The sequence below is a fragment of the Dromaius novaehollandiae genome, chromosome 24, assembly GCF_036370855.1.
Source record: "Dromaius novaehollandiae isolate bDroNov1 chromosome 24, bDroNov1.hap1, whole genome shotgun sequence".
NCBI classification, from domain to species: Eukaryota; Metazoa; Chordata; class Aves; order Casuariiformes; family Dromaiidae; genus Dromaius; species Dromaius novaehollandiae.
Window position 1 is genome coordinate 6,260,846 of NC_088121.1, and position 27,475 is coordinate 6,288,320.

The 27,475-nt window shown below is 62.4% G+C and overlaps 1 protein-coding gene across 3 annotated transcripts in view; it reads right to left on the bottom strand.

Moving 5' to 3' along the window:
• CASZ1 (castor zinc finger 1) overlaps positions 1-27,475 on the bottom strand; it is a 179,191-nt gene that overhangs the window by 89,062 nt on the left and 62,654 nt on the right. For 2 of the 3 annotated variants that reach the window (XM_026095548.2, XM_064525590.1), the window contains exon 3: positions 6,338-6,423. In XM_026095548.2, coding sequence (XP_025951333.2) covers positions 6,338-6,341 — 4 coding nt within the window. In that variant the 5' untranslated portion in view covers positions 6,342-6,423. The remainder of the gene's footprint in view (positions 1-6,337; positions 6,424-27,475) is intronic. The other variant, XM_064525591.1, reaches the window with a different exon arrangement.

Below are 27,475 nucleotides of genomic sequence, written 5' to 3' on the forward strand. Positions count from 1 at the left end.
GCGCTACCGCACACGGAGCCGGTTTCTAACGCGCTCACAGCTTTGGCCGGGCGCTCCGGCTGCCCTGAACCAGGCCGATACTCGGTTTAATTTACTGGGCGCCCGAAAGTTGCCAGCAGGGAGTTGCCCGCAAACAGCACAACAACAAAAAAGTTAATGATCTGGGCTTTTTCTTTAATAAATAGGCAAACTGGCTGAGCCGGATTGTTGGCTGGGATTCGTCTCCCCTTTATCACCCTGGAGCTTCTGTGACACATTCTCCAAATCATCAGCATTTTGCAATTTGAGGTCGTTACCAAATACTATTTTTTTGCCAAGGAAGGGAGAAAAATAAATTAATAATTGAGAAGGGCAAGCAGGGAGAGGCTGCGGGCTGCGTGGCGCTGCCACCTCCGCGGGATTGCTCAGGCACCTGGCAGCCGCCCAGCGCGCACCTCGGTCGCCGGCTCACCCTGGCATGCGGCGCTGGCACCCGGCTGCTGCTTGATTTTACTACGAATTAATCAAAGTCTCCTCCGCAAACGTCTCGCACTAAATCACCACTGGCTGAGCTTCAGATGCGATTCCCCCGTCGCGGGGATTCGGCGCGGGGAGATTAGCAGCGCCAGGCGAGGAGCCGACGGGGTTTCCTCCGCACGGGGCTCCCAGCACGCCTCGGCATCACCTCTCCCGGCTGCCGGAGACCGCGGCTCCCGCGGCCCCACCGCGCGCTCCGGAAACGCCGGGCCGAGCCGCCAGGCCGGGGTGCCTGACGCCACCAGCGAAGGACCGTGCCCGCGCCGCACTCGCCGTGCCACGCAGCCCCTTGCCGCTCCGACGCGGGCGAATCGCTGTCCCCCCTCTGCGCTTCGCCTGTCTCGGAGCCCTCTCATATTTTCAGCGCTCACTAGACCGTGAATTCACCTTCATCCCAGTTACAGGGTTATTTAGCTGCTCCTGACGCCAATAACCACCCAACTCCCCCGGCGGCTGCTCGCCCGGGAGACGTGCAGGGCTCCTCAGCAGCCCCCCGGCACCGGGGACCCCGGGCAGGACCCCGCGCAGGGACCCCGCTCGCCACCGGCTGCGGTCTCCGGTCCCAACGCGCGGCCACGCTGCGAGCAAGAGCCGAGGAGCTGGGAAAGGGATGGAGAGAGGGAAACGGAGGAGAGGGAGATGGGGAGAAGAGAAAAAGGGTGATAAAGGAAAAACGGCACAAGCAGAGGAGGGAAAAAACCCAAGACAAGAGAGAAAGGGGCGCAGGCAGGCTGCGGGACCACACCGGGCTTTTCCCCCTCGCCCCCGGCACAGCCCTCCCCGGCGCGTGACACCAACACAGCCAGCGGCTCTCCCTGCAGCCGCGCGGAGCAGCCAGGGAGGCCTCGGGAGTGCCGGCCTCGGGGACAGCCGGACGCTGCTGCGTGTGCAGTGGGACGGTCGCAGGAGCTGGCCCGGGCTGCCGGGGCATGGTGAGGAGCCAGGTGGCGGGAGCTGCCTTCATCCAGCAGCGAGACTGCAGCACGGGGGGCACTTGAGGGGAAACCCTGGAGAGGGCCGAATCCGGGCCCCGTGTCGGGACCCGGGGGGAGCGCCCCTGCCTGTCCTTCCCCGGCTCCTCCGTCGCAGCCCGCGGCCTCGCCGGTGACGAGCGACGGCTCGGAGGCCGCGCGGGAGGCGCAGCGTGCAGCCCGACCGTGAGGGCACTCCCGGCCCCCGCCGCCCCCCGTGAAACCGGCCCGCGCAAACAAGGGCTCGGCAGAGCCCCCGCCTCCTCGGAAGGAAAACAAACACCCGGATCACCGCAAATTAGAGAATGTTTCGCTTCACTTCATCCAAACAGGCTGACAATTTTTTTGGGTTGTTGCCACGGCGACAGAATAACACAGCGTTCAGCCTGTTGCAGAACAATCAATTAAGTTAATGCCTCCGAGTGCCTGTTTACTCTGCCATTTAGGAGGTGCTGCTCTCGCTCGCTCCCCTCCTCTCCCGCCCCTTCAGATTTCCGTCGCTGCTTCCTGTTCCTATTCCCGTTCCTCCTGCCTTTCACCTGGAATAAAGTCCCTCCCCTCACCTGGCTCCTGGCTGGCAGGAGCCTCCCCCTTTGAGGAATGATCACCGGCGATGAAGTTCTGTCCTTCCTCCAACTCGTCCATCTCTCCTTTTCATCCCGGAAAAACGAGGGGGGACCGACCCTCACTGCTGGGGACACCCCGGGGCGCCCAGCCGCCGGCAAAGCACCCGCGCGGCAGCGCCGGGCAGCGCCGGGCAGAGCAGGCGCCCTCCGAAAAGCGGCCAGAGTACCGGCACTTCTCACAGGACGCTCCAGCTCCTCAGGCCCCGGAGCTCAACACCAACTAACTCAACCGAAATCCCTCCATCACTGCTAGTTTCGTTACTGTGAGCCGTGCCCGCAAAAGAAGACCCCTCTTTGCTAAATGCTCTTTAAAAAAGGAACAGCAAAAGAGCGCGGGGGTCTCCGTCTCGCCCTACCGCCCCAGCTGAAGGCAACTCGTGCAGACGCACGCAAACGCCGCGGCCTCCAGCCAGGCTCCAGCTGCTGCTCAGAGCGCCTGGCCGAGCTGCGCGCTCGAGAGGGAGCACCGCCGCCGGGGCCTCCGGCCGCTCTGGGCCGCCTTCCTCCCAGGCGCTGGGCCCCCCGGAGCAGCGCCCGTCTCCTGCACACCCGCCTCATGCGTGCTGAAACTCAAGGGAAAAGCACGGTCAAACACCTTGTGAAGACACACACTTTCCACGCCGTTGCCTTCTCCTCACCCCGCCACCGGCAACAAGCACCTGAACGTAAGGCCCACGTTAACGTAGCAGGAGGGGTCTCCTGAGACAACTGCAGGCAGGGCAGGCGGCGCAGGGGGGAACTGAGACGCAGGGAAAAACTGCGGGAAGAGGATCAGCTACGACATCTCTCCCTGCTCCCCGAGCCGGAGGCTTTCCAGAGGCCTGTGCTCCCCCGAGCCGGCATCGCCGCCCGCCGCGAGAGGAGGCCGGGCCGGCGGCCGCAGCCAGCGGGGCCGCGGGGTCTCGCCTCTCCCCCTCCGGCGCGAGTTGTCAGCGAACCCGTCGGAGCGGGGGCTCGTTGACTGCTCCCTGTCCATTACAGCCCGGATTATAAGCATATTGCACAGCGCGCTCCGCACGGTGCTGGGGAAATCCAATACGCTGAAAGGTTAATGCAATCAATTAGGGTGACAAGGAAGTAGAGTAAAGCCTTCCGAGTAGATGAAAGGGAGAGAGACGGGCAGAGAGAAAAGCACAGGGAAAGCGGGGGGAAGAGAGCAAAGGGGCCGGTGGGAGGAGGAGGAAGAGGGCACACAGGGCTCGCACTGCAGACCGCAGGCCCTGGGGTGGTCCGCAGGGGCGGGCAGGCCGGAGACCCCCGGGCAGCGCAGCACTCTGCCCTCTTGGCTCTGCCTGCCCCGAAGCAGGGCGCGCTGCTGGACAGCAGCCGGCCGGACGGCCCCGGCCCCGGCCCCGGCCCCTTCCCCGGCACCGCTCGGCGCCTGCTCTCCGACCCCCCAGCAGCGCGCTACCCCATCACCCGGGGCAGGCGGGCAGTGAGCGCAGCCCCTTCCTCACGCGGCTTCGGCTCGCGCACCGCTCGGCCTGCGGGAACGTGACACCGGCTCATTAGGACAAATTATTACTCTATAACCCCTGCCGCAATGTCCCTTAATATGCCTATTTAGCAAGAGACAAGTCCTGGTGGGCTCCTCGCCATTAAAACAACCTCACAAATCACCAGAGGCACAAGGAGCGCGATCCCCGCTCCCAGGGGCAGAGGACAGGGCGGCCGCGCGCGGGCCGGGCTGCTGCAGGGGTGCAGCGCTGCTGGGGCGGCTTTGCAGATGTGGAGGTACCGCTCCGCTGCAGCAAACTCTGCAGAAAGGCTCTGGGATACCCGTTCGCGCCCTGGGCCTGCCTCGCTCTGCCTTGTCCCCCCCCGACTCATCCCTCAGCCATCGGCGTGACTCGCTGCAACGGGACCGGCACAATCCAGATGTTTCCTCCACTTCTCTGCAGCAGATGGGCAGCCAGCGCCCGGCTCCGTGAATTCGGACACGACCCTAAGCTCCCTCGTCAGCTCGCTGCGGGTTACCCAGCGAATCCGGGGGTGGCGGGAGGCTGCGGGGGCCGCGGGGTCCCTCGCTGAGCCGTGCGGGCTGCCGGGCGGGTCCGGGGGTCACGACGCTGCGGTGACGCCCGCACGGCGAGCGGGGTATCGCGGGGGGCAGAAACACGGGCAAACGTCACCTGGAGACGGCTGCCGAGCGGCGATGGGGGGCGCGGGGAAACCCGGCCTGCAGCCTCACCTGCGGGAGGGGGAGAAGGGAGACAGGGACCAGGGACCAGCAGAGCAGCGGAGAGGAAAGAGAGAGCAGGAGACAAAACCGCACCGCGGCGGGCGAGAGAGAGCGGGAGCGAGGCGACGGAAAGGAGGAAGAATGAGAAAGAAAGTGTGAAAAGTGAGCGGCGCCGGGCACCGACCGGGGCAGAGCAAGAGCAAACAGGCGGAGAAGCGGGGGACGGCGGAGAGGAAGAGGGCGGGAGGCGGCAGCGGGAGAGAAAAGAGCAAGGCGAGGCGGCGGGCGGCGCGGGCGCAGCAGCGCCCGTAACCAGGGCCGTGGAGCATGAAAAGGGAAGAATCTGCCTGTTCCTTTGAGCGCGCGGGGCACGGCGCTCGCCGCTGACCTACACTGCGCCCGGCTGTGATCACGTTTTCAGGGCCACTGCCCGCGCTCCCAGACAATGAGGGGGAGCCTTTGAAGTCTCCGAAAGGAGCCGCGCTGAGAACAGCGGAGGTTTTTTTTCTTCTTTCCATATTTTTGAGGGCGGGGGGGAGGAGGGAGGAAAAGGAAGGGATGGGGGGGGAGGCCGGGGGAGAGGTTGCGAGGACACAACAGAGAGCTGCCCCCAGCAGGGCGCCCCGAAACGAGAGAGACACAGAAAAAAAAAACAAACAGTTTAGGAGGGGGGCACATGCCGCCTGTGCCTGCCTGCCCCGCACCGCCGGCCCCCGCGCTCCCGCCAGGCCTCTGTTCCCCGGCAGTGATGGATGGACGCCCGGGGCCATTCAGGCGGCGTGTTACCGCGGCGGTATTTACATAACACTGGCCTTCCACCGGCCACCTCTGACACCCCCGGCCCGCCACCGCCGCACGGCCCCGGCCTCCGGGCTGCACAGCGCGGGGGCTCGGCGTCCCCCCGGCCGGCCCGCACGGGGACGGGGAGCAGGGCCGGGCGGCCGCCGTCCCAGCGACACCGGGAGCATCTCGGCGCCGTCCCGCCCGCCCCAGGGATGCGGTGCCACGGGAGGGGAGAGCTCCCCGGCCTCCGCCGGGCGACCGAGGGGGGCTCCCGCCAACCGTCCCGGCCTCGGGGAGGCCGTCCTGCGAGCGCCAGGGCGTGCGGGAGCCCCGGAGAGCGGCAGGTCTCAGCAAGTGGGTGGCGAGAGACCCCAGCAGAGCGCTAGTGCCTGGGGAGGCAGAGGAGCCCCGGAGATGCTGGCCAGGGAGCAGCGAGGCTCTGTGGGAGACACGCGGGAAAGCCCCACGGTCCACCGAGCCCCACAGAAGAGGCAGGGACAGCGGGAACAGCCTCAGCGCGGCAGGGGTCTCGGTGGCCACCACCGCAGTCAGGGCAGAAGCTCCGTCAGCCAGCACACGGAGACTGGGATCTCAGGAGAGACATGTATCTCCCCTTCCCCGAGGCCCTACGCCTCTAACTCTCATTAGGCACGGACTAAGTGACCACGCAGCTCTAGGGGACTGTGAAGGATCTTTTCGCAGTAACAGAGACCACGAGGGTCCAGGCGAAGGGAAGACCAGGAGAAGCCAGGATTCAGCTGGAGGCGCAGACCTGCTCCCACCCGAGCAGCATGTGCTGCAGGCTGAGCAGATGAAAGCGTGCCAGCTGAGGACAGGCGCGGACGCAGCACCATCTTCAACTGCTGCTACGTGAACCGAGCTCAACTCAACCTCACAGAGAACAGAGACTGCATCGGACTCGCTGAGAGGCCCTCGTCCACCTCCCACCAGCCCACACGGATAGAGACAAGGAGGGACGCGCGCGTTTGCATCTGTAAAGATAGAGGCAGCAGAGGAGAAATGGAGAAAAACCCATGGCAACGAAACCAGGTGCCCAGAACAAGTGGTACCCGGAGACAAAGACAGGGTTAGGACACACACGGGCCATGTCTGCATTAGACCTTCCTCCCTCTTCAGGCCTCTTCATAATCAGTAATGGTCCAGCCCCAGAAGCTCTAGTGCAGACACAGGCACCGAGAGCAGGCCGTGGAGCGAGACACGCGGCGCAGAAGAGAACCCAGGAGGGCGTAGTGACATACCCATTGCAGTCTGAAGTCTCTCCTACCTTTCGGAGATTTCAAGGCCTGGTTTCTTGCCTGGTTTTTAGCTCTAAATTCACTTCATCCTGGGGAGGGAAGAGAAGGGACACAGTTAACATGTGAGGCAATCTGAGCTGGACAGTCAAGGCACAGACTCCCGAGGCCCCAGATCAAACATGGGGGCAAGCGAGAGCCCCGCTACAGGCAGGGCCAGCGTGGGGCACCCGGGCTTTGCACGGAAACGAGGTGCCCTCCTGCCCCTGCCGGCACTGTGCCGCGCCGTGCACACCGCGAGACACACAGCGATCCCGCGCTGCGCTGGGCATGAGACTCCCCCCGGGGCTGGAGGGAATTCAGCGGAGCGAGAGCAGCTCTTCCCGGGCGAGGTCCCGCAGACGGACCTTGGGCCGGCCTGCACCCCGTCCGCCCGCACCTCCAAGCGCCCCCTCTGCTCCGTGCCCCCCTCTCCCCTCCACAACCGTCCTGCTTCCCTGCTGGCCCCGGCCCCAGAGGGGCACCGGCGCGCTAACGCTGCCGCCCCCCCCCACACACACACACGCCGGGGGCACGAGGCGGCGGGGTGCAGAACGGGGCCGCATGGTGCCGGACCCCCCTATCCACCCCTCCGCGCTGCTCCGTGCCTGGAGAGAGCGGAGCGCCGGGAGGAAGGAGAAGAGGGATAGGGGAAAAAAAGTCACAGCAAAACACATGAAAAGTAAATTGAATTATTTAAAACCATATGTTCCAAAAATGTGACAGAGCATAAAAGCCGTGCCGTGAGACTTCCGGAGGGGCTTCTCCCGCGCAGGCACGGCGGGAGGGGGAGGACGGCGCGGGGCCGGCAGCGAGCGCGGCAGCCAGGCGCGGGGCAGCCGGGCGCTTCGCCCGCTCCTGCCGTCCCCTCTGCGCGGGCGTGCGAAGCGGCTGCCTCGGCCGCCCGAGCGGTGCCGGGGACACGAAGCGGCCGGGCCGAGGGCACGCGCAGAGCCCCGGGAGCGTGCCTCCCGCCGCGGGGGCGGCAGCGTGTGCCCCGGCTGGGCCCCCCCTCCGCAGCCCCGTGGAGGGCAGAAGCCTGGGGGAAGCCGCCGCTGGGCTGCTCCTCCCTGCGCCGGGGGCCCGCGGCCGCCCCCCCCCCCCCCCGCCGCTCACAGCGGCCGTGCCAGGGAGAGATGCCTGGTGCTGGCCGGGACCCAGAGCGGGAAGGAGCTGGTGAGACATCCCAGACGGACGGTGGACGCGGAGCGAGGGAGCCCCGGGGCGGGGAGGGTGCCCGGGCAGCCCGGCTCCCTGCTCTGCCGCCCCACGGCTGCTGCCGAGGGGCCGAGGCCCAGAAGCAGCAGCCCCCCCGACGCCCCCTCCCGCCCCAGCGCTCCCTGCACCCCGCTCCGGCTCTCCCGGCCCCTCTCCCACCTCCCTCCTTCTTTTGTCCTCTCTTCCTCGCCTGCTTTTCCCATCGCTCTCTCTGCCATGCTGTCACACTCTTTTTTCTCTCGCCCTTTTGTTCTCCCCCCTCTCCCGAGCCCTCTCCGGGACTCCCCTGCCTCCCGGCTTGGCTCCCTCGCCCCCATGCCCCGGCCGCGCTCGGGCCGGAGTTTTTAATTGTTTTTTTTTACTCCCCTTCTTTCGGCCGCAGCTTATCAATGATGCAAGAGGAATAACGCCAATTTACTTAGAATGTGTAATCCCCAAATCAGATTGGGGGATTGCATGAGGCAATATGACCTTGCATATGTCTCCATTAAAGCCAGCCAGGCCTCCTCTTGTATTCTGTGTTCCCAGTACATATTTAGACAGATAACGCTAATTGTACTTGACATGTCCTCTTAAGGATGGACTCTTCCCTCCCCCAGCTCTGCCGGCTTCCCGGGCTGACGGCGCACCGGAGCAGAGCCCACTCGCTCGCAGCACCGCGCCGCACCGCACCGCACCTGCGGGGCCGCCCACCCACCCGCGCGCCCCGCGCACCCCACGCACCCCGCGCTGCCCTCCCGGCGCGCACCGCCGCGCTGCGTGGGGCTGCCCGCACGGCCGGGCGCGGGGGGGCCAGGGGCGGGGAGCCAGGCGCTGCCGGGACACGTTTAATCTGAGATTAGGCGTCGTTGCCCTGACGAGCTTCAATTCCCTGCAAAAACGAGCAGCGTGCTGCCCCCTCCGAGGCCATCGCTGCCACCGCACCCTGCCCCTCGCCCGGCTTGCGCCACTCGCCCTCCGTCCTCCTCCTCCTCGCTGCCGGCCTCGCCGCCCTTCCCTCTGCTTCTGCCCCTGCTGCTTGCCCCGCTCCTGCTCCCTGCTCCGCCGGGCGCCCTGGCTCTGCTCCTTCGGGACACCGGGGCCTGGCCCCTGCCCCGACGGAGGATGGAGACGAGCCCCCCGGGTACCGGCCCAGCCCGCCAGAGCTGGGGCCGGGCAGAGGCTCCGAAGCCTCCCTCCCCGCGCCTCGCCTGCGCCCAGGCACCCAGCTCTCCCAGCAAGCCTTCACATCTGGCTGCTGGCCTCTGGATCCCGGCTCCTAGGAAGCCGGTGGAGAAACCCAGCCCTCCTCTCCGCCGAGGCCCTCCTCTTGCCGCCCGGCCCTGCTCCAGAGCAGACCAGCGGGACGGAGCAGGAGGAGGGGAGCTTATTGCAAGCAAAGCGGTGGAGCCAAACTCTTCACCAAAGTGGACTCAGGTTTTTTTTTTTCCCCTTGACACAACATCCTAATTCGACTTTTTCAGTATCTTTCCTTCAACAACCTTTTTTCCTTCCTCCCCTTCCTACCCGGCAACTGCGCATTTATTAATTCATGAGGCACTAATTAGTTCTTTGTTTAATTTTGTGTTAAACAGACTGACCGGAATGATAACGACTTGCAGCGTTGCATTACGGTCCCCAACCGCCCCTGTTTTCTGACAACAAGGGAGCGCAGCGAGACTGCCGTGATGAACCCCAATTCCCACTCCAGTTGCACTTCATTAAGTCAAAATGTGACAAGAAGCTTAGAGAGCAACTTTCAGATCGGATCGCACATAACAATTGGGCAGGAAACTTTCCGGGGGGAAGCGGGAGCGGCGCTCGCCGCGAAGGCTGGCACCGCGCGCGACTCCCCCGGCGCGCCGGCCTTAAAGGAGCCAGCTCCGGCTGCGCCCGGCGAGGCTGCGCGCCGGCAGCGGGGGCACGGGGACGGGCAGAGCCTCCCGGCACGCCAAGCCGAGCGCGCGTCATGCCGCGGCGGGAGGCCGCGCCGCTTGCTGCTCCCCGGGTCTCGTCCCGCCGGCTGGGCCGCGCAGCTGGGGCACCGTGCGTTATAACCCCACGGCGCGGCGCTCGGGGACCGAGGGGCGTCCTCAGGAGCCGTCGGCCCCGTGCCTCAGTTTCCCTCCCGCAGTGCTGCAGGGAAGCAGCTGGTGACCCTCAGCGCCCGCCCGAGCGTCAAGAACTGCACAGCGGCCACGTCCCCGAGGCTGTGAAGGGAGAGGCAGGCCCCAGGGAGAGGGACGGCTGTCCTCCACGGGAAGGACCTTAACTCCACCGAGTTAAAGGCAGCACTGGTGGCACCGTCAATTTTTTAAACCGTCAGGACCGATGTAACGGTAACAGCAATCCTGGCGGGGAGCGAAGGCGGCACCCTGCACGCCGAGCTCTGCTGGCGGGTGGGAACAGTCACCAGTCCCGCCGGCCCTGGAGCTCTCCACCGAGTGCCACAACCTCCCGGTGGCAGGAGGTTATGAACAGCCTACGGGAAAGCAAAAATGGTCTTAAAACACCCTCCTGAGGTCTTAAAACACCTCCTGAGAGCGGTGCCTATGGGCAGAGGAAAGAGACCGTCCAAGTGCTCAGGACATGGAGCTTTGGCCGCGGTTTGAAAGCATCCTCTGCTGCTGCACACCAGGGACTTTGGCGGTGGTAGCGAGCCAGCATCAGACGTGAAACGAGCTGGGGAGTCGCCACACATTTTCCAGCAGATTTTTTTCACATTTCTGCTCATTCCTCTCCCGCTCTCCCAAGCACAGGGGGACTCGTTCCTAGCCCCACTCCGAAGAGGCCCACGGCCTGACTAAGGTCCAAACTGTCGCCAGCACCACGTGGGAGACCCTCGAGAAGGGTCCCCGCGATCCCCAGCCTGACAGCCCCTCCCAGGCGTACAAAGGGCCTGGAAGGGACATGGCAGATAAAACGGGGCCTCGTCTTCTGCCAAGGGGCTGTTTCAGAGCAGGGGGCGGGTACAAACCCTGTCCTCCTCCCTGGGGAGCCCAGCCCCGGCCGCTGCCCGTGGGCCGGTGGCATCCTCCACACCGAGTCTCTCTACAAAGAGCAAAGTTGCATGCTCAAAACGCAGGCGATGAGCATCCCAAGCAAGCCACGGGCTGCCCCGTCTCCCCGAAACGGGGGGCGCAGCTGCTGCCCTCCCTGCGGGCCCCGCTCCCCACTCGGGCGGCACCCGGCACAGGCCCTCGCCGCGGTAGGGGCGCAGGGCTGGGGGGGTCCGCGGGGCTCGCCACGCCTCCCGCCCCGACATCTGCAGCGCACGGCAGTCCCCAAACTTGGCATTCGGCAGCCTTGAGTCGCCTCCTGCTAATTTGCTGTCAGGCTGCCTAAGCAAACCAATTAAAGTAATCATTAATTACAAAAAAGAGAGAGAAAGACCATGCACAACTGGAGGACTGGAAAGGGCAGGGGGAAAAGGAGGGCGGGGGGAACAGGGCGAAAGAGAGCTTGAGGAAGGGGGGAAAAACAGACAAGGGCCTTAAAGCCGCAGCCCGGAGCCTGGGGCGAAGGCAGTGGAGGGGCGAGGGGCCCCGCGGGGCGGGGTGGGGCGAAGGCGGCGGAGGGGCGAGGGGCCCCGCGGGGCGGGGTGGGGCGAGGCGGAGGAGAGGGACGCAGCGGTGCCGAGAGGGCCATCCCGAAGCCGGGCCGGGGCCGGCCCCGCGCTCCCTCCGCCGTCCCGGCGCGGCGGCACACTGCAGCAGCGTCCCGGTGCAGCCAGCGAGCCGGGCTGAGCGCGAGGCGCTCGGCAGCCGGCCGGGGAGCGCGGGGCGAGCGGCGCGAGCGAGAGGGCAGCGCGTGGGGACGGACGCCGTGCCGGGAGCGCGGCCCCTCCGCCTCCGGCTTCCCAGCCCTCCCGCGGCAAGCGCCTCAGGCGGGGATGCGCAGCGGGCCGCCTCTGCAAAGCCCCGATTACGCGGCGTGGGCAGGGGCCCCGCTCGGCCGGGGCGCGTTGCCGCCGCTCCGGCGGGCTCCCCGCGAGCGGCGAAGGCCGGCAGCTGTCAGCGCCGCCGGCCGGCCCCCCCGGCGCCCCCGCGCCCCGCTCCCGCGGCCCCGCTCCCGCGGCGGGCGGGCGGCTGCGGCGGCGGGGGCAGCGCCATGGAAACGGGCCGCGGCCGGGCCCCGCCGCCGCCCCCCCGGCCCCGCCGCCCCTTTTGAGGAGCTGTCAGGACCCTGAGTGAGTGTCACACGACCCAAGGACCAGGCGTGACCAAGCCTATTTTCTGCCTCAAATTTGATTGATTAAAAAACTTTTTAGGAAAACCATGTTAAAAGACAAAAAAAGAAAAAAGAGGAAAGAAAAAAATTAAACAGAAAGGGCCGGGGGCGGGGGAAAGGGAAAGGCCTCTGCGCCGGGTTTCCCTGGCAATAGCACCAGGGGACAAGTGTCAGAGGCAGATAAACAGCACAAGCAGGCCGAAAAGAAAGGTCAAAGGAAGCATGAAACTTAACACAACAGTGATTAAGATAATGATGAAGCAGGGGACCCCGGAAAAAAATAAGCACGACGCGCAGAAACACACACACACGCTCCAAGCGATGGCCCGAGAGCCCCGGGAAGAGGCGGCACCCCGGGCTGGGGCCCGGCGGTCCTCGACGCGGCAGGGACGGGGGGAACCAGCAGGCAGGACGGGGGAGAGGGCGGCCGTGATGTGCCCCGCGCTGGCGGCGGTACGCAGAGCCTGTCCGAAGACTGCAAGTCTGCGGGGCCCGGGCATCCCGGCCCTCGCGCCGCGCCCTCCCGCGGAGCAGCACTCGCGTCCGCACTGCAGCTCCTGCAGAGCGCTTCCCCCAGGCCGGGGGGAGCCAGGCCGCGGGACGCGGGGGGAGCCGGGCTGCGGGAAGCGGGGCGAGCGGGGCTGCGGGAATCGGGGCGAGCGGGGCCGCGGGAACCAGGGAGGCCTTGCTGTGCCAGCAGGGCTGCACTGCTCCGGCCCCGCTCAGGATGCAGCTCTCTGCCTTTCGGCACCTGCCCTAAGCGCCTCCGAAGTGCCGGAGGAAAGGCTTCGGGCCGGGTCTCCCAGAACCGCAGCGCCTCCCCGGGCCGGCACAAACCGGAGCGGAAAGTTATCCCCGACGGATAACCCCAGCCGCGCCGGGGGCACTGCGCTCGCCCCCTCACCTCCGCACGGCACGCTCACGCTGCCAGGGAGCACGGGGCAGGAAAGGGCTCCCGCTACGTGCTTTGAGGAAAGCAACTTTCTTAGCTGAAAATTTTCGTCCAAGTTGTGGTTATCTCAAAGAAGAGCAAAGAAAATTTTTGTTTTCTCACCAAAAAGGATTGAAAAAGTAACACGTGTATGTATATATATGCACACGCGCACACACTCTTAACTCCACTCAGAAGGCTTTTTTCCATGAAACATATTTCAATGCAAAATTTCGAGCATCATATTCATGAGCCTTTCCCCCTCCCCCCGTCATTTATATTCAGGGTCTTTTGTACGGCTGGTTCAGCGACACCCCCCCCCCCGTCACTGCGGAGGAGAAGAGCAGCCCGGCAGGGGCGCGCGGGGCCGGCGAGGCCTGGCCAGCCCGGCAGCAGGGCCGCGCTGCCGCCAGCGTCGGCCGGGGAAGCAGTGTGCCTGGCGCGGGGTGTCAGCCCCAGCTGGCAGAACATCCCTCCTCCGGCCCCCAAGGTTATTGGCTGGAAAAGTTGATTTAAAAAATAAACATAGAAGGCAAGGCTGTCTTTTAATTTCATTTTTGAGCCATTACTGTTCATGTTTTCATTCATTTTTTCCTCCCTGGTAATCAGAAGAGCTAGAAATGCGATTAAAAGAAAAAACCCCAAACAAATAATGAAAGCTGAGATCCTCTTTCAGCCTTCTGCATCCAGAAGCGGGGAGGCGGGGGCAGCGCGCCGACGTCCTCCGGGGCAGGGCGAGGTGCGGGCTGGCACAGCGCTGGCTGCTCCGCGCGGCGTGAGCCGCACAGAGAGCCCGCGACACCAAGGACACCGGCAAGCGTTTCCCGGGGTCCTCGTCCCTGCGGATCTGATACGAAGGATTTAACACACGCTCACATGCACGCACACAACCCTGAGAAGGGATGAGCAAACTAGCGCTGGGGAAGTGCATGCAAAACCGTGTTAAAACTGAAACCCCCTCAGTGACGGAGCCGCTTCCATTTTATTTTTCGCACAGACAAACCATCCCGTTTCTCAAAAAACATACTGAGCTTTGAGATTTTACGCACAGACATAGGATTACTACTCGGCAATAACAGGACTGCTTTTATCAAAATATTTTTTGTATTTTCCAAAGAAAATAATATTCTGCATTTCAGAAAGTTATCTGAGCCACCACCAGGTTCGCTTTGCAACAAGCTGGGACTGTTTTCTCCTGTTCAGAAAAAAACCAGCAACTTTGAAACCAAAACCAAACCAAAAGAAAGCAACAGTCCCGTCACAGAGAGGCCCTTCCCCGGCGGCGGCGGCCCTGCTGCTCCCGGCGACCCGAGCCGGCGGCTGCGGGCGAAGGGGCTGCGACAGGCGCGTCCCCGCGCACGCCGCCCCGAGCATCGCGCACACCTCCCAGCGCGTGCGGAGCGCGCAAAACTCCCTCGCCAAGGCCCAGGAACTGTCAGGAGAACACAAGCAAAAGCTGCTTCTTGACAGCGAGTCATTTATATTTTAGCTTCGTTCCATTATCCTAACGAATCCTTCATCAGCAGATGCAATATTAACAGCAGAAAATCAGCTCATTACATCCGGGGGGATTTCATCAAGTTGACAATCATACATGCAGCTACCCGAGCCTGGAGAGGACAGTGCTCTCGTTATTTCGTTATCTTGGTTTCATCTTAGAGGTTTTCTCTTCCTCTCTTTTGGGCAGCGGGGCTGCCGGCGAGCGGGTGCTTCCCAGGCAGCTGCCGGACCCCCGAGCTTTACGGAGCCGCCCGGGGCAGCCGCTCGCTCGGCTGGGAAAGGCTCCAGCCCACCCACCCCGGCTGCAACTGTTAGAGGGAGGAAAACCTCACGCAAGCCACAGCCTCGAGGGCTTTGAGGGCATCTCTCGGCGGAGCTCAGGCTCCGGGGGGGCTGCGTCCTGCACGACTCCCGCCTCGCGCCTGCGAACACGCGGTGCGGCTGTCTGGGTGCTTCCACCAGGCAGGGCTCCCCACTTAGTGCTCCCGAGGGCCCCTCTCTGCGGGCTGCTGCATCCAGCTGCAACGTCCCCAGAGGGACCGGATGCATTTACAGAGGCTGGGGGATTTCGTGATGGACTTCCCAGACGAGCAAGAGAAGAGGCAGTCAGGATGAACCGACAGGGAGGAGGAGGGAGTCACAGAGCTAAAGGACGAATTCAGGAGGCTGTGAGGCTCTCTTCCCTCCTGCCGTGTCGTGTCCAGAGAAGCACTGAGCGAGCATTAAATAACACAGCCGAGGAAGCCCGAGCAAACCAGCTGATCCTGGTCCTTTAGATGCTGCACTAGGACACGGCTTTTCAACCTTCTTCACTAGGCTGAAAAAATCCACAGATCCCGTTGTGCAGCACCTAGGTGAAAACTGCGAGTCTCTTTTTTCCCTGCACTTTTCTGCTTTGAGACGATGGGAAGGGGCAGGCACGTTCCAGGGTCACTTCTGTTCCTCAGTCATTCCAGGGACCGAGGAGCCCAGCACTGGAAGGGCAGTTTGGGTCCTCCCCACAAATCGGCGGTGCCGCCAGAGCAGGGCTGCCTGGAGCTGCCATGCCCATGCCCATGCCTGTGCCCCTGCCCATGCCCATGCCCGTGCCCCTGCCCATGCCCGTGCCCATGCCTGTGCTCATGCCCATGCCTGTGCCCATGCCCTGCACGGCGGGCAGCTCGGCGTACCGAGCACTCTCGGGGCTGCCAAAGCAACAGCAGCCTCGCCCGCTGGGGGTCTTCTTCAGCGACAGAAGCCAAAGGAGTCCTTGGCACCTCCAGTCTGAAGAGCCACGGCCTGCAGCCTCAGGCCCCCTCCCTGCAATACAGGAGTCACTTTGCCCGTCCTGAGGTCCCTTGGAGGAACAGGGACCTCCTGCCGCTCTCAGTCACACGTGGTGGCTGCCTTTGCCGCCGTGTCGCTCAAAACCTGCCAGTGTTGGCTGGAGAGCAACAGCCTGGCTTCTGGGGCTTCCTCTCCATCAAGGGAGGAAGCTGGAGAGCCAAGTCGGGAGGTGGACGAGGACCACCCATGGCATCTGCCCGCTCCTGCAACAAGCCTCTCCGCTCCCCGGGCTCGGCTACCCAGCCTAGCCGAAGGAGGAAGGTGGCCTGATGGGGGCCAGCCCTGAGCTCACATCTCCGCATCTGCCCAGCTCTGAGGGGGCTGCGATGGGCATTTCGCATTTTCCCAGCAGGGCCTGGATTTCTGCACAGCAAGGAATATGTTCCCGGGACGTCAACTCCAATCTCCACTGCGCTCTGACAGATTTAAGCTCCAGTTTGTCCGACAACATCCCAAAGTGTAAGAAACTGGGGGCAGACTCTCTAATCAGGCTGTAGGACAAAGGCCTGGTCTGACCCTGTCACTTCCACTTACTCGTGCTGTCTGTCTTGCTCCCCCCACCCTCTCGGCTGCCTCGCTCCCCACCCTCGGCCACCCTCCCTTCCCCAGCACAGCTGGGCTAATCCTGCTCCTCTCGCGTCCAGAGCAAATCCTCCCCAGAGTAAACCAATCCTGGGAATTTTTATTAGATTATCAGCCTGCCAGCTCAGTGCTGGCTGGACTAATCCTAATCAGGACTGATTTCTATTAGCCAGCTTCAGGGAGGAGCTCCGTGGTCCCAGCACCCCAGGCCCGCACTGGGGGAGCCTGAGGCCTTTTAGCTTGCTCTACTCACATTTTCCTTCGAGCAGGGAACGAATGCAGCCCGCGATCGCAGGCTGCGGCAAGCGCGAGGCTCGTGCGCGGAGCAGCAGCGGGCAGCGGCGGGCAGAGCCTGCCCCCTCGGCGCCGAGCCCGGGGAAGGCAGGGGCCCGGGCTCCGCCGGCCCAGCAGCCCCCCAGCAGCCCTCGGCAGTGCCGTGCTGCAAGACGCTCTGTGGCCAGGGACGCAAGGCTGCTAGCTGGGGGGCTGAGGTGATGGGCTCATTTCAGACCGGACAGGAGAGCCGCAGCCTCAGCCGGCGAGGTCTCCGTGCCCCATCACCCCTGCCCAGAGCCACCTGCTCCCGCCGCCCGACCCGCTGCCGTGGAGCAGACCGTCCCTCCGGCGTTCCCGTCAACGAGCCGTACCTGGCCGGGAACTGCCCTGGCAGGAGGCGTTTGCTCTGTACGGGCCCAAGCCGGCGTGGCCCGAGGTTGGTGAAAGTTTTGCCGTCGACTTAACAGGATTTGAGGCGAGGCACAAGGGCAGTCTGAGCCGGCAGTCTGCAAGAAGGGCGTTGAGGAGAGGGGGCCGTGCCCCCCGGCTCTGCCCCCTTGCCCAACCCACCCGTCTTCTGCTGACAGCACAGCTCGTAGCAGCAGCCCCCCGGGGACTCCAACGCGCTGCCGAGCGCAGGCAGCTGCGATGCAGCCGCAATCACAGGGAGGCAAATCAGACGCGGAGCACTCAGGAAAGCCTCTCTTCCCAAAAGTGACCTGGGATTTTTAAAACCTTCCAGAGAAGAGGGGTCTTTTAAACCTAGCTGCTGTTAAGCCTCTTCTATCTACTCATCTTCACACAGGCACAATTACACCGTGTTTAAGCTGCCTTCTCAAGGAGAACAGACTGCCTGCAGGACTGAGCGCTGCACTTTCCAGGAACCACAGCTCGCTCCAACGTGGTGCCTAAGTGAGCGGTTGCCCTCACGTACCATAGCTAGAGCGACAGCAATACCACTGCATGGGGCTTCGGGCAAGCCCAAAATGTCCCGGGCTGAGACCAGGAGGGAACGTGCTTTATACCCTCATGAGAACGCCCCAAAAGAGAGCTGAGAGCCACAACCTTCCCCAGAGCCAGGTCCCGGGGCGCTGCCCCCTGCACGGTGCGGAGGAGAAGCCAGCACCGTGCAAGGAAGCGCCAAGGGAAGCAGGTCTTGTAAGCGAGCGAGCAGCTCAGCAGGTAGCGCCTCCAGGCACCTCCTGCTCCCCAGCCCGGGCCCCGCTCTGCACGCCGGGACATCAGCGTGGGTCACGAGCAACAGCCCCGCACACCAGGCTGCAACTCCGGCCGGCTCCAGCCCTCTTCCTCCTCTCCGGTCGGGCTCGCAGCAGCAGCCCCGCTCTGGTAGGTGGCAAGGTTTCCTAAGAGAGAGTTAACCAGATCCGGATGGGCTCGGAGGCTGCAGCAGGCTTCCTGATGGCAGAGAGAGAAACGGGGGACTGGGTCCAAACCCTCTAGAAACCACATCAAAAAGAGATGTGGGCGAGAGCCAAGAACAGATGATCCAACTGTGAAAGGGCTCTGTATGTGTATGCGTTCGTGTGTGTGCGTGCGTGCAAGCAGAGGGGAGGGGAAGAATCAAAAGAAAGAGGGTAAGGAAAAAGGAGGAGTAAGAATGAGCAGAGGATGGAAAGAAAAGGTGTGGAGGCACGAGATCAGGAAGGGAGCAGAGCCGTTGCAGTGTGTGTGGCCCGCTTGCAGGCACGCGATCAACAGCAAAACATGGTAACAATATACAATAGATGTCATTTGTTAACGATAAACACAAATCAGAAGAAATACTAGGCCTGTCTCTAGCTCCTCCCAGCCGGATCTCCGAAGTGCTCCAGAGACACGGGGCCAGACCTGTGCCGGCAGGGCACCGCGGCAGAGCCGCAGCAATGCCCACCCCGGGGAGACCCTGGCGCTCGTCCTCCCCGCGCTGTGAACCCAGGAACTGCCGCTGCTCCCGTGTGCAGACGAGGCAAGAAGGGAGCAGATCTCCACGTCGGAGCCTGGCGAGGAGCTGGGACTGGAACCCAGGAGGCCGCACTCCCAGTTCTGTGATTTAACCACTTAATCAAGGTTTAGCCCATTTACAGGCAAAGCAGCATAACACTATCCGATGCCAGCAGGACAGGGCCATCCACGTCAGCCTCCTCACTCAGCACTACCTTCCACAGACCCCTCTGCAGCAGACCGAAGGGAAGATTTTTCTGACTTGCTTCTGCCTTCCCTGCAGGGGTTCCCATGGCATGGCGGTCTGCAATGGTTTAAAGTGGATTACACGTCCACCCCTCTAGGAGACCGGCAGCTCATCCAAACCAGCTCCTCGGCCACGTCTCCTCCCCCTCCACGGCCTGCCCGCCGCCAGCGCCGGGGTAGCGCTGCCAAGCAGATCCTCCCAGCTCGCTCTGACTCCGGGGGACGGCGAGGTCCCGGGGTGGAAGCGAAGAAACCTCAGCCTTGCGCTCTGGCTCCCATCCCTGCCCAACCCCCCCGACTCCCGTGTCACCCAGCAGGGCCCTGGTCCAGCCCCACAGCCCGAGGGCTACCGGACCTTGCTGCCTGGCATCGTGGAGAGGAAGGAGCCGTGCCTGCGGCCCGTGAGCCCCCTCTGCCGTGCCCCCGAGCCCCTCGCTGCCCGCGACCTGTGCACCCCCGGGAGCAGGTCTCCCTCCCGCTGACACCAGGCAAGGGAGCTGCAACACGGAGGCCGGGCAAACCCCCTCCTCTCGCTGCCATCCCCAGCCGGGGGAACGGAGAGGGACGACTCGGACCGCTGCAGCTGACGGCACGTGTGACGCGCAGACGCTGGCCAAAACCCACCGGCTCGAGTACCACGGCCAGAGGCAAAAGGGAGGAGGCAGGAGGAGGAGGTCGGCAGCCAACTGGGGACAAGGGGAGAAAAGGGAAACTGAGCAGTATGAGCAGGTGAGCAGTGGGGACACCGAAAGATGAAATGGGACAAACGCAGAGGGAGAACAAGCTGCTTCCGCCCTTGCGTGGAGCTCTGCTCTGCAGCAGGCACAGCAACGCGAACCTGGCGGGCTGGTCCCCAGCGCCGGGGCGCTGTGGGGAAGGTGCCGGCTCCTCCGTCCCGGCCCCAGGACGCCGGGCCAGGCCGCAACGCAATCAGGGAAAGTTCAGACTTTCCTCCCCCCACTCCCTCTCTCTCTCTCTTTTTTTTTTTTTTTTCCAATTTATCAGCAGATTGTGTGGAGCCGAGTGGCGCTCGCCTCACCCTGCTAAATAAAGCTTTGGTATTTCTGATAAAGCCATCAAATTCCTTATCACGCTGACACAAAGAGCATTTAAAGAGACATACGCACTCTCCAGCACCCTCCACTTCCCATTCCCAGGCGCCGCCGGGTAACCTTTCCGAGCTAAAACGAGGAGGGGGAAGGGGGGCAGGTAGCTGCATTTCCCGAGCAACAAGCCGGAGCTGCAAGCGGACCCGGCCTGCTTAACCTTTAAAGAGCAGGGCCTGCTCCTGCCAGGCTGTCCTGGCGCCAGGGCAGCTTCGACAGCTCTGTGCAAATAGCACGAGCTGAGATGGGCATCGACAGAAATGCCCTGCAATGAGAGGAATATCGACAGCTGGAAAATCCTATGCGGAAGCCGGGAAACCCACGCGTCTCTGGGCGCTTCTGCACCAGGAGCAGGGGAAGTGGGGCAGAGCTCGTGGGCTGGCGCGGGGACGCGACGCGGGGCTGCCACCGCCCCCGGATGGGCTCTTCCTCGTGACGGCCACGACAGGGTGTGAAACGGCAGCGCCATGCCGAAGCCCGGACTTTGGCACTGCCTTTTCCCGGCACATCGGGCGCAAATGCGCCCGGCCCCAGGCGGCGCGACGCTGCCCGCGCGGGAAGCCCTCCTCCCCCTGCGCACGTCGCCTGGAGACATCCGCGCTCCTCTGTGCCACAGCGCAGGCTGTTGTTTAACCTTCAAATTTATTATTTTTAATTATTTTGATTTATAAAAGCGTGCGGCAGTTAAAACCACATTAAATAAACTCAGCGTTACGGCGCTTAACAAACACACATAACTTTGGACTTCTGAGGACTCCATAAAATAATCACCCGCCTGGAAGGGAGCGCAGCCGCCCGCCCGTGCCGCCCCGGTGCGCTCGCGCCTCGCCGGCCGCCCCCAGCCCGCGGCGCTTCCCCCTGCGCCCCGGGGCCGGCCGGGCCGGGAAGGACGCTTCCGCACCTCAGCCAGGCTAGGTGAGACCGCCGCTTCCACCGCCGTGCGGCCCCTCTGCCGCCAGCCGGGGGCTGAGGGCACGGGCTCTGCCTCGCCGCCGCCGGGAGCCAGGCACCCGCGGCCATGGGGAGCACCACAGCCCCCTCCCCTCCGCCTCCAGCGTCCAGGAGCAGTAAAACTGCCCGTGTTTTTAAAGCCCGGTCACCTGCGGCTTCGCGGCCCGGCCGGGCCATCCCGGGGAACTCGGTGGGTGGGCCGGCATGCGCGGAGCCCAGCAGCAGAGCCTCGCTCCCCTGTTTCATTGGCATCTGCAGTAAAACATCGGTGATTTATACAGGAAGTAGGTGAAGAGCAATTATAATTGATTGGGAATCATTTCCTGATGGTGGCTGGTGTGATTGATGGTGCCGGCCGACTGCTAAAGGACAGCAGGCGCTGAGGAGACAATTTGTAGTTCCCGTCCGCTGAGCTGAATGTACCGCAAACCACGAAATCCTCTTCTGCTAGCGACTCCTGCTCACGGAGACGCAGCTCCCCGTCCCGAGCCGGCCCTCGGGCTGCCTCCCGCACACACGGCCCCGCTGGCCCCAGGTTGTGCCAGGCCGGCCGGCCCCGCTCCCTCGCAGCGCACCTCCCTGCCCCTTCCAGCTTTAGCGGCTTTTGGGAACTACCTACCGCAGCGCTTAGGTGTCCCGCTGACGTGGAGGGCTACACTGAGCCTTTGCAGCGGTATCTCCACCCTTCAGTCAAAATTTGGTGAGAACAAGTTCCTGCAAGATCCCCCCTCTCTCTCTGCTTGCCCGTACGGTTCTCCCCGCAGCCACAGACCCGGCCACGGCGGGCCGCGAGCAGAGGGCTCCCCAGGCTGGCAGCCCCCAGGCAGCCCAGGCAGCCCGGCTCCGCGCGGCCCGGGCAAGGCCAAGGCGTGCGGCTCGCGGGGCTGCTCCCGGCCAGCTGCCGAGGCCCTCGGTGGCCGTGGCCTGACACCTAACCTTGCTGCGCTTTGATGCAGCGGCATCCTTAGAGCCATCGGCCTCTCAGGAGAATTGCAAGGGACAATTACCATACGCAGCGGCAGTGCCAACACACATCCCACACCTTTCTTTTTACCAGAACCCAATACCTACAGGGAACGGGGCATTTCACACCGTCGCAGCAGCGCGCACTGGGGGAGCCTGCGCTCGCTCGCTCGCAGAAGGTGTTGCTGAACGCCTAGCGCTCCTCAGAAGCAGAGGCAGAACCAAATCCATGCACAAAACTTTGTTAAAAGTAACGACCAAATATCCCAAATCCCGGCTTCGAGCAGAATTTTACACTCCAAAAGCAGAAATTCCCCGGACCTCTCCAGGAGACCCGCCAGCAGACAGGCTGCGAGGAGGGCAGACACATGGGGAAACAGGGAACTCAGGCACGGCGGATCACCGCGACTGCCCGCGACAGCCCTGTCCTCGGAGGCGCCGAGGAGCGGCTCACTCCCGCACGCCTCCTGCGCCGACCACCGAGCCATCCGGCCTCGCTCCGGAGTAATGAGGGCAGCAGAACTGCCACCAAGGGAGCTCAGGAAGAGGATTTTAGGGCTGACAGGTGGTTTTTCTCCATTAAACATCTGCTCTGTACCAAGCAAGTGGTGAGGGTGGAAAGGACGGCTGCGGGGCAGGGGGGGACGCGGTGCAGACCTCCTTGCCCACGGTGTGTACTGCATTCCCCGGCAAGCTCCCGCGTGCACCGCAAATGCCGGGCGCGGAGACAGGGGACCTTAAGCATGCTAAATATAAAGGCTGCAGGACTGAGGGGGTTTGTGGGCTGTTGTTCATGCGAGGAGGGGAGGCAACGGAGGGGGCTGGGTCGCAAAGTGCCTGCAGTCACAGTGGCCCGTCAATAAATTTTGCATTCGCTTTACTTTCCGACAGGGATTCATTCCCTAATATGGGGCTGGCAGCTTTCTGGGTTATTTTGAGTGTGTGTGATAAAGTTCCCTGGATACTGATGGCTTCCGAGGATCAGGATTCTGAAAAAAAAATAGCAACATGCCTTGATGTGTGGGGTGAAGAGGGGAATCACGGCTAATTGCAGGCTTTTCTGCGAAATGAGGCAGCGCGGGGCTGTGAAACACACAGCAACTTCATCCCGGACAGAGCTCTCTGCAGCTGGAAGCCCAAGCTTCCTGCCTAAGAGAGCGTCCCAAAGACTTTATCGTGTGCCGCACCATTTCCCGCGGAGATTTTTGGCTCGGGGAAGGCAACCTTGCCCCCTCCATCACGGCTGCACCGAGAGGTCCAGCCTCTGCTGCACCAGGTGAACGGTCAGGATGAGCCGGTCCCCGACCCGAGGAGGCTGGGCTAAAATAAACGAGACAGGCAAGGGGAAATCAAGGCTCCGAGAGGTGATTTCATCTCCTGTGACTCGCCTAAGGTCATACAGGTTGCGGCAGAGCCGAGAAAAAGCCCCAGGTCGCCAAACCAGCACTAAAATCCACTAGGTTGTGCTGTCCTTCCCCACCTTCCAGCAGGCACTCGGATGCGACGCCCGGCGAGACCTGCTCCCCTGCTCTCGGCAAGGCAAACCATCTCCCATCGATTCCCAGCCGGTGTTGGGAACCCTCCCGCGGCCTCCGCGGGGCTCCTGAGGGCCCTCTGAGGGCAGGGCACCGGCAACCTGCAAGGCCAAAGCTGCTGCCGCCCAAGAGGCTCAGGGAGCCAGTCCCTGGGGGGCGACGCGTCGGCGAAACAAGCTTGGGGAGGGTCTCAGTCCGCGTGGAGCTGCTCCCCGGAGCGGCAGGGGAGGACGGGGCTGGCTGGAGGCAGGGAGGCCCCGCGGAGAGCAGCCGCTCATGAGCACGGGTGCCCACGCTGCCGGGGAACTCGCGAAGGGAAACCTGGCCGCTCCGACCACAGCTACAGCGGTCTCAAGGTAACGCATTTCACCTGGAATCTGCAACAGGCGAGGAGCGTGCTCGCGGTCCCATACCGCAGCATGGCTAACAGGCGGTAACTTGCTAATCTGCCATAACATGATCATTTATATTCATGCGAACGTACCCTTGGATCCCGTTGCTGCGTTAACCTCAGTGTCCTGGCCAAAATCCATCTCAAGCCACCGCACACTGCCTGCAGAAATTCCCCCGACGCTTTCGAAGGCGGAGGGTCAGGCTCCTCGCTCCTGCCCGGGGCTGTCGGGCAGCGCTGCTGCCAACACGGAGGAAAACATTCCTCCAAATCCGGGGACGGGGAAGGAAGCGAGGAGCCGAAGCGTGAGCGCTCCCAGCCCCCGTGCCCACCGCCACGGAGTTACACCAGGGGCACCGGGAAAGTTCTTTCCCTGCCTTAAACCAAGCCTTTGCATCTCTGAGTCAGGCAGAGGCAGAATGGGCTGTCCCGCAGTTTTAATCCTCATTCCTGGACAGCTGGGCAGAAAGCAGCGCCGTCGGGAGAGGCGTACGCACCGGCCAGCCGGCGGGCCCAGGGCCACGAGGCCCCGGCCAGGGACGGCGCACAGACCCGGGCTGCCGCGGCGCGGGCGCAGGCTCCCGCTGGCCGCGGGGGATCCCCTCGTCGCTCCCGCTGCCGCGGGCACCGGCGGCACACAGTCCCGCAGCCCCGTTGTCCAGAAGGCCTGATGCCGGCACGGCCAGAAATGGAGCGGCCGACAGGACGGCCAAGGGGCTCCCAGGAAAGGGAAGAGGGATGATGGGCAGAGCCCTGGGACAACCCGGCTCGGCGACTGGGCAGAGCTGACAGGCGAAGACATTTCGGAAGCGCGTTTGTGTCCAGCCGCCGTCGCCACGGCCCCAAGATCAAAGCCATCGAGGGAATCAGGCAACGCTCAACAAGCTGTTCTGAGCCCCATCATTTATTTATTTATATTATTATTTTCTCCTCGGGTGCCAGCTAGCTCTGAGCTGTAAGGGGTTAATCGCAAAAGCTGCTTTCTCTGCCTTCGCTCTACCTCAATTTCCACTGCTCCCATCACCTTCCTCCCCCACCCCCTGATCTTATGAAAAAAACCCATCAAAATAACTATTTTATGTCTCCAAATATGCAGATCATTTTCTTTAATGAAAGATGCTTGACGTCTCCGATCCAATTAATATGCAAATGCAGGCGAGGATTTATTTGTGACATTCTGTCTGGGTGAGAGAAAACAAAAAAGGCCTGTTAACCAAAACACTAATTGCTGTGACTGATTGTCACATATCATCATTTTCATAGGATCTCCTCCATCCCTGGCTTGCAGGGAGCTGTGAACCAGGACTCGGAGACTAGCAGACACCAAGGAGAAACAGGGCAACCAGCTACCTGCCTGGCACGCTCGGATGAGCTGGGGCCTCCTTCCCGCTGTACGCCAAGCCCCTCCGGCTCGCGTCCCTCCAACCCAACCGGCAGAGCCACCCGGAGCCGGCTCTTCGTGACCCCTTCCACGCTTTCTGGGCAAGGTGCCCCATCATCCCCCAAACGTCTCCGGAGTTATGGGAGTCAGTCTTCTCCTGTTTTCTTCGCATTGCCACAAACCATGGTTAGAAAGCATCAAGATATCTTGCACTTCCAAGCAGAGCAGCCTACAGAAGCTGCACCTAACTGGGATCTCGCCGCTGCTGCCCAGCTCAGCATATCTGGATCACCATCTGCACTCCAAGAACTCATTCTTACTCAGCAGTTCAACCTGGAAGTGGTTTTAGTCCAAAGACACAGCACCAATCCCTTCAGACCGGGGAAGTGCACACACGAACTTTCCCATATGCCCTTAGATACTGAATTACTTGCCTCAGTCTCAGCCTCCCCCGCACACACGAAGTCCATGTGTTGCTTACAACAAGTACCACCCCTTCACCCACCAGAGAGCAGAAAGCACAGGGAGAGCCAGAGGCAGAGGGTAGGAAAGGGCACAGTGCGCCAGCAAGGCCATGTCTACACTGCAGGTTTAAACAGCCGGCTCGGGTACCGCTGGCCCAGCAGTCGTGGCCAGCTGCTCGGTGCTTATCTTGATACTGGTCCCAGAACACCTCCTGATGAGAGCTGACTGCTCACCCAGGCAGGGTTCCTCCTCCTTCCCCCCGGCTACTCACCTGCATTCAAAGCAATCGAAAAGACTGGAATTTGCAAGAATGCCCAGCACCAGGGTCAGTCCTGCGGGCACTGAAGTGGCTACTCAAACTTCTGGGACTTCAGGGAGATCAGGTTTAGGCAAACACAAAGCACATACAAATCCTACCGTGAGCATTTTCCTGCCATTACCTCCCACGTAAGCAATTGCTGGAATTGCCACGGGGAGATTCTGCGATTATGAACAGAAAGGGCATCAATCAGGCCAGCTCCCTATTCAGCTGCCTCCCATCCATTGAAAGAAGTCTGGGAGCGTTTGATCTGGAAGCCGGAGCACAGGCCCGCGAGGCGGGTGCTCGAGCGCCACTCCCTGCTCCGCCGAAGGCCCGGGAACACCTGAGAATTATTCATTTCACTTTTCCTGTGGCTTTATTTCCCCTCTGCTTGCAGAGGGCAGTAATACACGCTTGCCTTGCCTAAAGTCTGAACTTCCACTGATCACCAGACAATCGAGGGCGCCAGACGTGACCCAAACGGCACCGCGACTGTCCGGGCGCGTGCTCGTGCCCCACCGTGCCGCCGTCCGCCAGCGGCTTCCGAAACTTCCTGCACACCTTCGCTGCCCCAGCCCCTCGGCCGGGCAGGGCCGGGAGCCTTGTCCGCTCACAGGCGGCCGGAGCTCCGCGCCTGCGCTCCCGAGCTGCGCCAGCGCCCGCGGCTCACTGAGCTGCGCGTGGGCACGATGGCCGAATTTTGCTTTCCGGGTCCTAGGACAGGTCTGCACCAAGGCAGGAGGAAGATCCCTACCACCATTAAAACTCTGAAATGAAATTCGGGTCTTAATGAAGTCGCCAGGAGTCTTGCCATCCACTTGAACAGAGATATCCCTCATGTTGATAAGGCAAGTTGTAGTGTTAACACGTTTTAGCTTATTAGTGTGAATCTGAGGTGCTCTCTAGGGTTTAGTTTGACCAGCTAATACATATCAAAATTAACTTTTACCTTTTCTATACAAGACTTTTCATAAGGGTTAGCAAAAAACTGCTCTACACAAATCCTTTTCTTTCCTCCTTGCAAAGAGAAGGCCCAGGAGATGAACTCTGCAGAGACTAGAAAAACAATTTCTGTTTTAAACCACACATGCTTTGACATCTGGTTTAAAACCAACAGGCCAAAAGCGACTGCAAGTTACTACTCTGATGGCTGCCCAGCGGTCTGTGAAAAATACAGGAGCTGCACTCCACATCTGGATCCACATCCACCCCCGCAAACAGGTCAGAGCAGCTGCGTGAGGAGCACAAAGTAATCCCAGAGAAAATACAAATCTGCGATGGGCCCGATAAGGATTTCCCAGCACAGGCGAGACTACGAGATGGACAGAGCCAGGTATTCAGGCCCGAAGCAGGTAAACCCACAGATGCAGATGAAGCATAACATGCTCGGAGACTTCCTGCACCTCCAGATTCCTTGCTGGAGCACAACTAGAGACATCGCCCTACAAAGCGCTCGTATCCCTCGGTATAATTCAGTGACACATTTCCTGATAAAGTCGACTTCCAGGGGATCTGGCTCGCAGACAGTCGAGGCGACAGTCAGCTCTGGGCTGAGCACCCTTGCGACGCGGGGACGCACAAAACCAACTCGTCAGCATGCTCAGCCATGGGGCAGATCTGGACTGCTCCCAACGGCACCTCTGCTGTGCCCCGCCACCCGGCTCCGGGATAGGGCGGCACTAACCTGGAAGAGGAAAGGGCCCCTGGAGCAATGCCGAGGGGTTTGGTGGGCCGAGAACCTGGAAACCGTCTGGGATGTGGGTGGAGAGATCAGGGCTGAATA